Genomic DNA, 14,481 nt, shown 5'->3' with positions numbered 1-14,481 from the left:
AAAGTCTTACCACAGATTTTCAAGCCAATTTAATTTAAAACTGTAACTAAGCCACTCAGGAACATTCAATATTGTCATGCTAAGCAACTCCAGGTTATAGTTCCCCTCGTGTTTAAGGTTATTGTCCTGATGAAAGGGGAATTTGTCTCCCAGTGTCTGTTGGAAAGGAGACTGAACCAGGTTTTCCTCTAGGATCTTGCCTGTGCTTAGCTCAATTCCATTTATTTTATCCCAAAAAACCTCCCTTGCCAATAACAAGCATACCCATAACATGATGCAGCCACCACCATGCTTGAAAATATGAAGAGTGGTACTCAGTGATGTGTTGTGTTGGATTTGCCCCAAACATAACGTATTCAGGATAGAAAGTACATCTCTTTGCCACATTTTTTGCAGTTTTACTTTATTTCCATATTGCAAACATGATGCATGTTTTGAAATATTTATATTCTGTACAGGCTTTCTTCTTTTTACTGTCATTTACATTTGTACTGTGGAGTAAATACAATATTGTTGATCCATCCACTGTTTTCTCCTATCACAGCCATTAAACTCTGTAACTGTTTTAAAGTCACCATTGGCCTCATGGTGAAATCCCTGAGCGGTTTTCTACCACTCCGGCAACTGAGTTAGGAAGGACACCTGTATCTTTGTAGTGACTGGGTGTATTGACACACTATCCAAAGTGTAATTAATAACTTCACCATGATCAAATAGATATTCAATGTCTGCTTTTTTAAAATTTTAACCCATCTACCCATCTACCAAAAACCTCCCTGGTCTTTGTGGTTGAATCTGTGTTTGAAATTCACTGCTCGACTGAGGGACCTTACAAATAATTAAGTGTCGGGTACAGAGATGAGGTAGTCATTCAAAAATCATGTTAAACACTATTATTGCTCACAGAGTCCACGCAACTTATTATATGGCTTGTTAAGCACATTTTTACTCCTGAACATACTTAGGCTTGATATAACAAAGGGGTTGAATACTTATTGACTCAAGACTCATTTCAGCTTTTCATTTTAAATGAATTTGTAAAAATTTCTAAAAACATAATTCCTTTTTGACATTATGGGGTATTGCGTGTAGGCCAGTGACACAACATCTAAATGTAATACATTTTGGCTGTAACACAACAAAACGTGGAAAAAGTCAAAGGGTGTGAATACTTTCTGAAGGCACGGTAGATAAGGATCACTTAAAAGAAGTGGAATGTTTGAACTCACAATAGATCACATGATTGTTTTTATTTCTCCTTACTAACCATCTCAGTCAGTTATCAAAGTTTGGATGAAAGTGCTTATTTCAATTCATAAAGGTTCAAAGGCCAGAATAACAAAAACAAGTTTTTGATTAAGCCATAAGTTATAAAGCAATGACATGACATCATAAGGATCTCATAAGCATCGGTCAGTGGGACACACTGTTGCATAAGTGGAGATAATATACAGCATATAAATAGTAGTCAAATATTTTCCATCATCAATAAGAGAGTACTTTTCTAATATATAAAGACATCTCACAGTATACATAATATTCACTTCTCTATTTGTGCAATAGCATAAAGATAAAAACACAACATTGAGAATCTGCAACGTAAAGCATTTAAAATAGACACATTCACATTAAACGTAGCTGCACAAATCAGCAATTTAATTCCACAAAGTAAAAGCTATGTTTTAGTGCAATATTCATTGATAATAAATAACACTGTCACGTCAGACAATTCTGATTAAAAGTTCCTTAAAAATGATATTCACTTTCCCCTTGCTTAATATGCTTGTTCAAAACATAGGTTGAAAGCAAAGAAAAGGCACAGACAGACCTTCGCTGTTCAATCAAAAGCACCAAACTGGACAAGAAGCAAGTCTACGCTAAATTTGGTCAGACTCCATTTTCAAATCCTTTCATATTTCAGATACTTTGTTGTTATTTCCTCTCCAATTTTTTTCAATAATCAAACCCTTAACTATCATCACTCGATATGACTACAACAACAGCCTATTTTCAAAGTAGTCAAATCAAATGTTATTGGTCACACACACATATTTAGCAGATGTTATTGCGGGTGTAGCGAAATGCTTGTCCAAGTATACGTCCACATATACATGTGTATGCACATACTGTATGTGTTAAGAGTGGGTTATGGAGTATAATCAACATCAATAATTATGTTTGTGTGCAAGTATATGCAAGCTTAATTAATATATAAGCATTTACTTTAATACCATGTTTTGCACCTGTGTCCACCACTTCAACTGGCAAGAAGCTTGTCCTTCGCTATGAATATTCTGCTGACCTAAATGTTCAAAAACTCTTAATTCATAGAGAAATTCATAGAGAGCATGAAGTCTGTGTTGTTCCTGTATTTCAAGGTTTGTTCTTCGCTCAGATATAGATATAGTCTGTGGGAGGGAGACAGGAGAGGAGGGGCTTGTTAGATGCATGGCCTTTACACTACTAGCATGCAGAAACCTGAACCGACTGAGAGGAGAGCCTCCAACACCCAACCAAAAGGGCCTGGATGAAGTAATTTTGTATGTCTGTCTGTCTGTCTAGAGGAATGAGATTGAGAGGGACTGTGGATGTATTCTGGTCCCAGATCTGCTTGTGCTGTCTTGCCAACTCCTATGTGACCATAGAAGTTGGCAAGACAGCATAAACAGATCTAGGACCAGGCAAGCTGGGGGACTGGACGATGGATGAGAGGCTCCGCTGCTCCTGGAGGAAGCTCCAAGGTACACTATATATACAAAAGTATGTGGACACCCCTTCAAATTAGTGGATTCAGCTATTTCAACTACACCCGTTGCTGACAGGTGTATAAAATCGAGCACACAGCCATGCAATCTCCCTAGACAAACATTGGCAGTGGAATGGCCTTACTGAAGAGCTCAGTGACTTTCAACATTGCACCGTAATAGGATGCAACCTTGCCAACAAGTCAGTTCATCACATTTCTGCCCTGCTAGAGCTGCCCCGTTCAACTGTAAGTGCTGTTATTGTGAAGTGGAAACATCTAGGAGCAACAACGGCTCAGCCGCGAAGTGGTAGGCCACACAAGCGCACAGAACGGGACCCCCGAGTGCTGAAGTGCGTAAAAATCGTCTGTCCTCGGTTGCAACACTCACTACCGAGTTCCAAACTGCCTCTGGAAGCAACGTCAGCACAAGAACTGTTCGTCGGGCGCTTCATGAAATGGGTTTCCATGGCCGAGCAGCCACACACAAGCCTAAGATCACGATGTGCAATGCCAAGCGTCAGTTGGAGTGGTGTAAATCTCACCGCCATTGGACTCTGGAGCAGTGGAAACGCATTCTCCAGAGTGATGAATCACGCTTTATCATCTGGCAGTCTGAAGGACAAATCTGGGGTTGGTGGATGCCAGGAGAACGCTACCTGCCCCAATGCATAGTGCCAACTGTAAAGTTTGGTGGAGGAGGATTAATGGTCTGGGGCTGTTTTTCATGGTTCAGGCTAGGCCCCTTAGTTCCAGTGAAGGGGAATCTTAATGCTTACAGCATACAATGACATTCTAGACGATTCTGTGTTTCCAACTTTGTGGCAACAGTTTGGGGAAGGCCCTTTACTGTTTCAGCATGACAATTTACATTTACATTTACGTCATTTAGCAGACGCTCTTATCCAGAGCAACTTACAAGTTGGTGCATTCACCTTATGATATCCAATGCCCCCGTGCACAAAGCGAGGTCCATACAGAAATGGTTTGTCAAGATCGGTGTGGAAGAACTTGACTGGCCTGCACAGAGCCCTGACCTCAACCCCATCGAACACCTTTGGGATGAATTGGAACGCCGACTGCGAGCCAGGCCTAATCACCCAACATCAGTGCCCAACCTCACTAATGATCTTGTGGCTGAATGAAAGCAAGTCCAGTGGAGGCTGTTATAGCAGCAATGGGGGGAACAACTCCATATTAATGCTCATGATTTTGGAATGAGATGTTAGACGAGCAGGTGTCCACATACTTTTGGTCATGTAGTGTATGTCCCAAATGGTACCCTATTCCCTATAGAGTGCATTACTTTTGACCAGAGCCCTATGCAACCCCAGTCTATAGATGCTCCTCAGAAGTGATCCTGAGGTAGGCGATGGCCTTGGTGCAGGTCTGAAGACCCTCTTCCTGCTTAGGGTCCCTGACCGTGAGGACAGAGACAGGATCTTTCTCCTCCTCAGAGTCCCAGGGTGTCTGGTGGGGGGACGGCCTCTCCCTTTCCCGCTCCTTCTCCTGCTGCTGGGCTACGGAGTCCTCTGCACCTGGGCCCGCCACACAGACAGATCCCTCCTTATTGCTGTCCTGGTGGAGCTCAGTCTTCTGAAGGGACAGGGCTGACAGATGGGTCCGGTCAGAGCTGCAGGAGGGCAAAGAGCGCAGTACCTGGATCCCCCCGATAGGGACCATGGGGAGAAGAGTTCGAGCCTGCTGCTGGGAGTGTAGGGGAAGGTGGCTGAGGACGTTATGATGGGTACAACTGGAGCTGGAGGGACCAGGCAGGTTGGGGAGCGTGCTTCTCCTCTGATCCTAAAAACAACAAGTTATAGTGACTACCAGAAGACAGTTTTCTACAGTTTAATGCAGGGACTCCAGCGGTGGGAAAAAAACGAATAAAGGTTTTATATCAAGAATACTAACAACCCAGCTGACAAAGTGGTTGAAGTGAAGTCAGTGCAACTAGTTTTGCATGGACAAGCATACTAGTCAATCTAAACATGTGTGTATAATATAGTGTAAACAACTACATTACATACCAAATCCATTTCAATGGATCCTCCCTTGTGGACAAGTTCAGCCTTGGCTTGTTGCATGGTTTTATCGCCAGACCCTCTGTGTTGCGAGCCCCCTCTACGTGGAGACACAGCCCTCAGCACCACCCTCTGTCTGCCCCGGGCCGATGGCTCCCTCCTCCCAACCAGGTCCACTCCGCCTGGGGACAGGGGCCTCTCCATGCAGGCCGGGGAGAGGTGCTGGATGGGGGTGAGGTTGGGGGAGCTAGGCCTCAGCTGGGAGGTGTCCCATCGAGGTGAGGAGCGACCCCGGGGGGAGAGATCTCTACGGGGTGATGGGTAGCGGAGCTGGGAGGGGGACGGTTCCCTCAGAGGGGACTCCCAGCCAGGGGACAGCAGACCGGTGAACAGACAACCCTGGTCAGGAGACAGCATGGCCAGGCTACAGTCCTCATCCACAAGCCTCTCTCTCTCACTCTGCTCTTTGTCCAGGCTGGAGGCCAAGACAGTCCTCCGGTCTGGCCCTGTCCTCTTGCCTGAGATGGAGGTATGGGGATGGGACGATGGAGGCATGATGGAGTTGGTGAGGCAGCTGGGGAGAGAACGGAAGGTACTGAGGGTACAGCCATGGAGAGCTGATGACACAACCTGGGTGATGGTGGTAGCGGTGACCGACAGAGAGGCTATGTCACAGGGCTGAGGGCTGGTGCTCCGGGAGCGGATCTTTGGAGTGGAGCCACCGTCGTAATCATCATCGTCATCTTCGTCGATGTCATCTATCTCTTCATCCATGCCATCGGAGTCGTCTGCGTCTGAGAACTGGTGTTTGGCTGAGCTCAAGACCCCGGTCTTCGAGTCTTGCTGGGTGTCATCTGTATTGTTTGAAAGAACAGAAAAAATAAAGACAAATATATATCAAACTCCTTTCTGTCATTAATTCAGTGTTACATATCTGAATAATTCATATTAGGGAGTAAAGTATAGTATACTGGTCATTGGTCAATATTTTACCAGATTCCTGTGTCTCTGTATCATCCACTGTAACTGACACCCCAAGCTCAAGACACTTCTTCATGTGAGCCTTTGACTTCATATGCTTGGTCAGGTTTCCTGTAGGACAACAAACATTTAAAGATTCATCTTGTTGAACTTATTATATTCATTACCATTCAATTGTACATTTAGGAAATAAATGTTCCTATTGTCATCAATCAATCATGTATAAATCACTTTTTAAATCAGCAGTTGTCACAAAGTGCTTTTATACCTCTTGGTTCATTCATTTCAATGGAATAAAAAGACGGGATACCCACCTTTAGTTTTGAAAGCGAAGATGCAGACCCTGCAAACGTAGGGTCTGACGTCAGTGTGGGTGCGTATATGTTTCTTTAGCATACTAGGTTTCTTACAGCGGATGCCACACTCCTCACAGATATACTTTCCTCGGCCTCTGCCCCTCACGTACACATAGTCCTCATTGGACTTGAACCTGAGGGAAGGGAAACAATCCTTAATGTGATGTTCTATAAAAAGCTTTAGACATGCAAGGTAAGTGAAAACATATATTTCATCTAATTCCAGGTCACCCTTGGGAAAGAGGTCTTCTGACCTCAATAGGACTACCGGGTTAAATAAATAAAGTTACAAATAATTTGTACCACCAGGCGTTACCCCTATATAAAGCATTACAAACTAACATTATAATGAACATTCTATTGCTTATTGATTCATGTGATAGTATCATAACTGACCCTCCTTCAAAGATTTTGATCTGGGTTGGTGTTGGTGTTAGCGCTGCTGTTTGTTTCGAGGAGACCTCCATGTCTTTCCAGTCCTCCTTCGCTGCTTTTACCCTGCAGCTGGCATCCTTCACTTTCCTTCCATAGGAGATCACATCCAGCTCTTTGAGCTCCGGTTTGCTCTGTAGCTAAATGAGATAGATAAATAAACGTTAATATGAAGAAAGAATAAAAAATGTAACCCCGTTTTCTCTCCACTTTCGTGATTACGATCTTGTCTCATCGCTGCAATTCCCCAATGGGCTCGGGAGAGGCGAAGGTCGAGTCATGCGTCCCCAGAAACCGCCAAACCATTTGCTTAACCCGGAAGCCAATGTTTCAGAGGAAACACCGTTCAACTGACGACCAAAGTCAGAGTGATGAGCCAAGTAAAGCCCCCCCCGGCCAAACCCTCCCCTAACCCGGACGACGCTGGGCCAATTGTGCGCTGCCCTATGGGACTACCGGTCACGACCCATAATGACACAGCCTGGGATTGAACCCCAGCCTGTAGTGACGCCACAACACTGCGATGCAGTGCCTTAGACCGCTGCGCCACTCGGGAGGAGGTCAAGAATAAACATTCTGTTAACATGCAGTTTAGATATATTTAGGTAATGGAGTTAGGTAATACAGGATATTAACAATGTAATATGGTTACAATATTATACAATATTAGATAGTTTATGATGTAACTTGAGTCAAGGATTGTAAACATACATTCAATATGGAAATGTGAGGGTCAAAAATGAACAATAAAGGTTCTCACCAGCTCAAGCCTCTGTCTCCATAAGAGTGAGGAGGAGACCAGTTTCCCAGTCCCAGGTTGGTACATGGCAGCCATGGTGTACACCCATGTGTTAGTCTTCTGTTTGGAGCGGAGCAGAGCCAGGGTTGCACTGGTGTTGAGGTTAAGAGGGTTGGGATTATGGGCACTGATGCACCACGTAGTGTACACAGAGGACATAGGAGAAGTGTTGGGAGTGCTGTTTGGCTTGGTGTAGTTCAGATAGCACCAACTCACAACTGTCGTTGTGCGAAGACTTGGAAACTGAGATATCAGTTTGGTGTTTTCACCGTCAGAGATGAGGATGCCCTGACCTTTGACTAACTGCACCATAATTTCCATCTGTGCCTTGCTGTCCATGCCAGACTCTTTGAAATCATTTAGTGAAATCAGAGAGGGTGGATGTAGGCTTGTTTCCGTTGGGGAGTTGTCCATAGGGGAATCAGGACATTCTGACCCTTGTTGCTGAGGTGAGATGAAGCTTCCACTTGCTCGGTCGTCTTGAGAATGATGTGAGGATGACACAGACAAAGAGGATATAGAAGGAAGGCCTGACAGTGATGCTCCCTGGTTGGTGTCACTTTTAAACTCTGTCTTTAAACTGTACTTGCTCTCTTCGGTCACATTACAGTTCCCTAACTCCACAGCACCCAACTCCTCCACTATCTCACCGTACATTTTCTCCTCTTTGACACGTTTCTGCTGTTTTACCTCCATTAACAGGTCCAAGCTGCTGGCCGGAGATAGCATGCGCTTGTTGGATCCACCACTGGATCCACAGTTGGTGGTGGAGATAGTCCTGGAGGTCAAGGTTAGAGGGATGCCTGTCTTAAACTTAGCTGGTGACAGATCTAGTACTTGAATCTGGGCTGGGTTGGTCAACAGTCCTCGGGCGTGTCCTAATAATGCATCTAAATTTGTGGATAAATGTGCAAAGTGAGAAGTGAGAGAGTTTTCGTATGGATCATCTACAACCTGTGACACAGTGGTGTATGTAATGCTACCGTAAGACGGTACGTGAGCCTGTATTCTAACAGGAACTAAGAGACCGGAGTGTGGTGGCTGAGGGGCAAACATTGGCAGAGACTGCGAGAGCAGAGAAGTGGTTGAGAACGACAGGGCATTGCTGAGGTACTGAGGAAGAATATTTAGCGGAAGGACTGGATGTGTAAATTCAGGGTCAACATTCAAGGACGCCTGTCTTACCAAGTTACCCCGTCTGTGTTCTGAGTAACTGGCGCCGAGTTCTGCATGTCTAACTTTGGCCATTGGAGAGAGGCTGCCGTAGTCAAATGATATGCTTCGGACCTCTGGGAGCTCTCTGCGCTGAGAGTTGCACGGTGCCTGTTCTGAAGAGGAGCGTCTCATTTCATGTTGTTGACGCTGGTTCAGGACAGAGAGGGAGTGGGCGCTTCCTGGCACAGCTAAGAACTCCAACGCTTTTCCAAACTCATCCTGTCTCGCTGCCGGGGAAGCTGGCTTGGGGATAAACTCTCGCTCTCTCTCTTCTCGGTCAAACGAGAAGCTGGAGCAGTAGGATAGGTTGCTGTCCTGACTAGGGCTTCGGGAGAGGCTCGTACAGGCCGACTCGAAGCTAGACTCACCAGAGGAGTGCTCCAAGTCAGCTAAGCGCAGTCTCTTCTTCTTTGGAGGGAGTTTTTCTGGGGGGAATTGAGACAGGGTTTCACTTCTTTGAGGCCATTGGAACTCCTCTACATATCTATCGGGCTCCTTTGCCTTCACCTGTTTAACCTCAGCTGCTTTCTCTTTCTCTGGACTGTCAGGTTCTACAGTCACCCTGATCTCTGGGACCTGTATGTTGGACTGACGGACTAGCTTAGGTGTCATTTGATATGATTGATCTAACAATCTACTGTCACTCAATTGGTGTGCAAAGATCTCAGTCCTTTTATCTCGAGTTTCAGTTTGCTCCACCACTTCCATTGAGGAAGGCTTTTCCCATCTCTGGTAGTTGTAAGACTCGTCAGAATGAGACCTGCTTAGGGAGTTTGTGTGTTGAATCACAGAGATGACATTACCTAAAGTTCTCTTCTCTGTGGTGTCTTGCAACATTTCCATGTCCAGTCTATCACACTGTGCTCTATCCTGTGTATTCACACTTTGGGCATGTACTTTCACTGAAGGAGTAGTGGTTAAAGTACCTTGAGAGGCTTGCTTTGAATCACAGTCCCTCATCTCTTCAGAGTGGTCGTAGTCTGTGTGATACTTGCCTGCTACATCCTCCTCCTCCCTAATACATTTTTCCTTCCGTCGCTTCCTCGTCGCACATTCCATCTCTACACCAAGGTTGGAAATATCAGAGATGTTTCCATAGTGATCAGGAAGTTCTGTGTGTCCATCGTGTGCAGAGTGTTCAAAGGCAGCCTGTCGCCTAAGTCTCCTAATACCTCCAGGGGACGCCCTCTCATCAAAGGAGTGGCTGCCTCGCAGGCCTTGTGGCATGTCCATACACGCAGCTGAGGACGTGGGCATCGAGTTGCTCCGCACCAGCTGTCCAGAATCAGAGAGCTCTAGTTGAGCCTCTTTCATTTCTTCCCTTGTAAATGAATGTGTGTTTATTCTGATCGATTCTATCAGTGATTCCTTTTCTTGTGTGAATACGCGGGAAACACCTCGCTCTGAAGACTTACGATCACTTATTAAGTCTGTAGTGCAAGTCACAACAGTTATGGCCTGTTTCGGGTTCGGTTTGTAACACTTCCCAAACATAATCTCTTGATAGGACCTGGTGTTTGTGTTGGGAGGACCACCAGTTTGGTGTTCTGTGCTCTCAGAGCGTGAGAAGTAACCTGAGTCTGTGCTGCCTTTGCTTCCCTGGCTAGGCAGGGAGAGAGATGTGTCAGTGTCACTGCTCCTTTTCTCTGAGAGCCGGAGTGCCAGTCTCTGCTTGATGGCGCTGGATTGAATTGCACGGCTGACCTGAGAAACGTCTGGAGCTTGAGCACCATTGATCTCTGGGAGCCTGGCTGAACGCTCCTCAGATAATGTTGATGTAACTCCCTGTTTCTGGGCAATGAGATTCAGTACTTTTACAGCAGTGGTGCTATCTGGTTCCTCGACTGAAACGGAGTCCAAGAAAGATGAATAGTCATCATCCGTGTCAGAGCTCTGCTCAGCGTCAGAGTATAACTCTCCTTCTCCTTCTAAAGATCCCCGGTCCTCTATGTTGGCATTGTAAGAACCCAGTTCTGAAATTGGCACTGTCCCAGCTTTGACAGAGTGAGCATGAGATTTTCTGTGTTTGTATAAATTGCTCTTGGTTTTGAAAGAGAAGCCACAGGGAACGCAGGGGTAGGGTCGCTCCCCAGTATGTGAGCGAATATGCTTTTTAAGTACGCTGGGTTTGGCACATGCCCTCCCACAATAATCACAAACATACTTCCCAGGCCTCTGCTGCTGTTTCTGCTCCATCTTACTACACACGTCCTTGGATAGCTCCTCTATCCCTGACTGGGAACAGTGTTGAAGAGACGCAGGTAAACTGGGGGAGCTCCTCTGTGGAGAGGGCCCTTCACAGTTGCCATGGGATAGCGGAAGTGCAGAAACCAAGCGATCTGCCGTTTTCTGTCTAGCAAAGGGAACTGTCTGTCTCTCCTGTGGTGGATATGATGTTAATACATTGTAATGAGGATGACTGCAGGCTTGATCCTGTAATTGGCGTAGTGATTTCCCTAATTGTCTTAGTTTCCCTGAGTCAGACGTTTCTGTTGAACCACATGTGGTTCTACTCTGGTCCTCCTCAGGTTGTGGGCATAGGTGCCACCCCTCCCCCTCAGAATCAGCCGAAGGGGGCATTTTAGTTTGGGCAGTTGTAGGCTCTGGTGCTGCCCACTTTTTCTGTGTAATTGTCTTTTTTAGACCCTCTTTAAAGCATTTGACCTCCACAGTAGTTTCTAGTGACTCCATGACGATTCCTCTTCAGGGTTGATATCCAATCATGTCTGTTATGTAAATGTAGTAATATATGGAGATAAAGGGTCATCTGAAAGATATCAGAAAACTGAAATTATTATTAGTGAAATTGCATACCTCAAAATATTACCTCAAGGACATCCAAGCATTATCCCTACCAAAGACAGAATACAAGCTTAATCAGTAGATGCAAAGATAACTTACTTACAAAAATAATGTACTTTATGTTCCTTCCTCAAATAAACTTGGTACATAATGACCAGTGTTCACACCAGGAAAGACAAATCTGGCTCTTTACTTACTAGACTCTCTCAAATACCTCATAGTACCTCATATTACACACACACATTGTGCACTACAATCACAATGTGTGTGTGTGTGCGTACTGTATTTGTGTGCACTTGGACTCTAAACTCAAAGACATTGGATGTGCGTACTGTATATTATCCTGTCCTATATCTCAGCTCCATACCATGGGGCTATCTGGATCTCGGCGCTATTACTATGCCTTCATCACAAATGGCAGCCTATCCCTTACATAGTGCACTACGTTTGACCAGGGCCTGTAGAATGGGATGTAATCTTGGCCCATACCTCAGCAATATACAATAGGGTTGGGTATGTAATCTTGTCCTATACCTCAGCTCTATACCATGGGGCTCCACAATATGCTGCGTCTCAGAGGGAACATCATTTTCATCTCAGTATCAAAGGCTGTGTGCTCTTTAACGAGGTTATGTAAGATTATCTGGTTCAAACCCACTGAGCTACTCTTAATTAGGACATTCTATGAGTGACGCTCTCTCTTTTTGTTACTTCCTACTGCTCTCTTTCTTACAACCATCCTAGTATTCTCTCTCTCTCTATCTCTCTCTCGGGGATGATACAAATCCAAGGTGACTCAAGATGCAGAGATAAAACATGCATTAAATCAAAGAGTCTGTGCTTATACAGCAAGTATGTCCAACTAATATTCAAATGGGAAGTGCTTTATCCTCCCACTTGACATATGGCTAAAGACTACAGTAATCAGATAGAGTTTTGCATTCCTCACTTAGACAGACAGACCAAAGAGGAGAATCCAGTATATACTGTGTACTGTAAAAGGTGGCTTTTTGGAACATTCTATGAGAGAAGGTTTCCAGAGGTATCAGGGCAGAGGTGACAACATTGTAAGCCTTGAGAGGGAGGGGACAGGGGATCTATCTCTCCTCAAGGTCATTCTGACCTCATAGCTGGGTATTTTTCCATCGTTCCCAACTAAAGCAATGAGAGGAGGAACTACAAGTGCAGGGTGTCAGGGAGATAAGCCTGCCTCATTGAAACAATGCATACCTCGCCTCTGAACTACACCACAGAGAGAGAGCGGGAAGGGAACAGACCCTTTAGTATGTACACTTCCCAACCTCTTTTAAGTATATCTATTCCTCATGTAGGTAAAGCTAATGGTCGTGTCGCACGTTACAGTAATATATCTCATTCATGGTATATCAAAACTGTTCACAGAAAGATGCTACTGTACCACTGGTGTGCATAGCCAAAGAGCTCTATTTTGATTTAATCTGACCACTTTTTTTTTGTTGTTACCTTTATTTAACTAGGCAAGTCAGTTAAGAACAAATTCTCATTTACAATGACGGCCTACCCCGGCCAAACCCTAACGACACTGGGCCAATTGTGCGCCGCCCTGTGGGACTCCCAATCACAGCCGGTTGTGATACAGCCTGGAATCAAACCAGGGTCTGTAATGACGCCTCTAGCACGGAGATGCAGTGCCTTAGAGCGCTCTGCCACTTGGGAGACCCTGGTAAATAGCATTGGCACTTGGATTGTAACCGGTGCTATGGTTAGATGACCTGAAGATAGAGCTCTTTGGCCACACACACACACACACACACACACACACACCCAGTGGTGGGTTTGAAGTTGAAAAATGAAAGCAAATGCAGAAAAGTACTTCATACCTCCGGTAAAATATGGTGGTGGATCTTTGCTGTTATGGGGCTATTTTGCTTCAACTGGTCTTGGCTCCCTTGTTAAGGTCAACGGCATCATGAACTTTACCAGGACATTTTAGCCAAAAACCTGGTTGTCTCTACCAGGAGGCTGACACTTGGCCGCAAGTGGATCCAGCAAGATATTAACCCCAAGCACTAATCAAAATCCACAAAGAAATTGTTCATTGACCACAAAATCAACATTTTGCAATGACCATCTCAGTCTCTGGACTTGAACCCCATTGAAAACCTGTGGATTGAATTGGGCAAACCATGTAGACGAAGGATATCAAGGATCTGTAAATATTCTGTATGGAGGAATGGTCTAAGATCCCTCCCAATGTGTTCTCCAATCTCATAACACATTTAGAAAAAGGCTCGGTGTGGTTATCCTTGCAAGTGGTCAGTGCTAGAGTATCTTTTTTGAATTTGTTACTCATTAAACAAAATCTCTTTCTCTGAGCAATTGTATTAACATAATATAATTTCCCCGTTTTTTAGCATACAATATAGCTCAGTATTTCTATTATCTGTTTTATACAGGCTTTTTTGCAAATCTTTCTCAAGGATGCCAATATTTATGGATCTGACAGTACATGCTGATAAGACATGGATGGTACAGCAGCTGAAGCATGTTGAATGGAGACATTGGGAAGCATACTGTATGTAGGTTATGGAAAACGACCTTATAATACCACTGCATCATATCACGTTCAAGCTATACAGAACATATCCCATAACAGGGATGACAGTCATGTAGGCCAACACTAGCCCCTCATCCATACATCTTATAAGGACAATACATAGCGCCAGGGACACTGAGACAGAAAGCCCATGGCATGACAGCCCACAGCATGCAGAATGAACACCAATGCAATGAGACTGTTTTCTACTCAGAATACATGCAGTTAAAGCACAAGGTCTGTGGTAAGAAAATAGTATCTCCTTAAGCAACAGACATGCAGATATCGAATATAATCATCATACAAACCTGACATTCGTATACTCCCTTCATGTCCCATATCGCCAGTCACATGTGACATACCTCATTTTGCAAATTCCAGCGGTCCATTCTCCATCCCTGGGTTATAGTAATAACAACAATGATCAGATTTAGCGAGGAGTAAAATCTCATCAATCTTATGTTTCCGCCGCTGCTGCTGGCTGACTGAGTATTCATTCGACTATCTATTGATGTGAGCTAGTCAACAGAGAAAATACCCAAGCATGACGCGGA

At 44.7% G+C, this 14,481-nt stretch overlaps 1 protein-coding gene across 3 annotated transcripts; it reads right to left on the bottom strand.

Moving 5' to 3' along the window:
* Positions 1–1,231: 1,231 nt before the first annotated feature.
* Positions 1,232–14,467, bottom strand: LOC106603258 (transcription factor HIVEP2). 3 transcript variants are annotated; one of them, XM_014196658.3, is made up of 7 exons: positions 14,236–14,467; positions 7,297–11,317; positions 6,501–6,676; positions 6,063–6,238; positions 5,761–5,859; positions 4,774–5,621; positions 1,232–4,546 (listed from the first exon to the last, which is right to left on the bottom strand). In XM_014196658.3, exons 2-7 carry the CDS (start codon positions 11,239–11,241, stop codon positions 4,079–4,081), a joined length of 5,712 nt encoding a protein of 1,903 aa, XP_014052133.3. In that variant the 5' UTR covers positions 11,242–11,317; positions 14,236–14,467; the 3' UTR covers positions 1,232–4,078. The 3 variants fall into 3 exon arrangements, with proteins under 3 accessions (XP_014052133.3, XP_014052143.3, XP_082830976.1); XM_014196668.3 differs by having other exon boundaries at positions 14,290–14,467; XM_082974850.1 differs by lacking the exon at positions 14,236–14,467 and adding an exon at positions 13,212–14,215.
* Between the last annotated feature and the right edge of the window lie 14 nt (positions 14,468–14,481).

The sequence above is a fragment of the Salmo salar genome, chromosome 01, assembly GCF_965601325.2.
Source record: "Salmo salar chromosome 01, fSalSal1, whole genome shotgun sequence".
Lineage (NCBI taxonomy): Eukaryota > Metazoa > Chordata > Actinopteri > Salmoniformes > Salmonidae > Salmo > Salmo salar.
The sequence above is the reverse complement of the archived record's forward strand: the minus strand, read 5'-3'. Positions and strand labels throughout refer to the sequence as shown.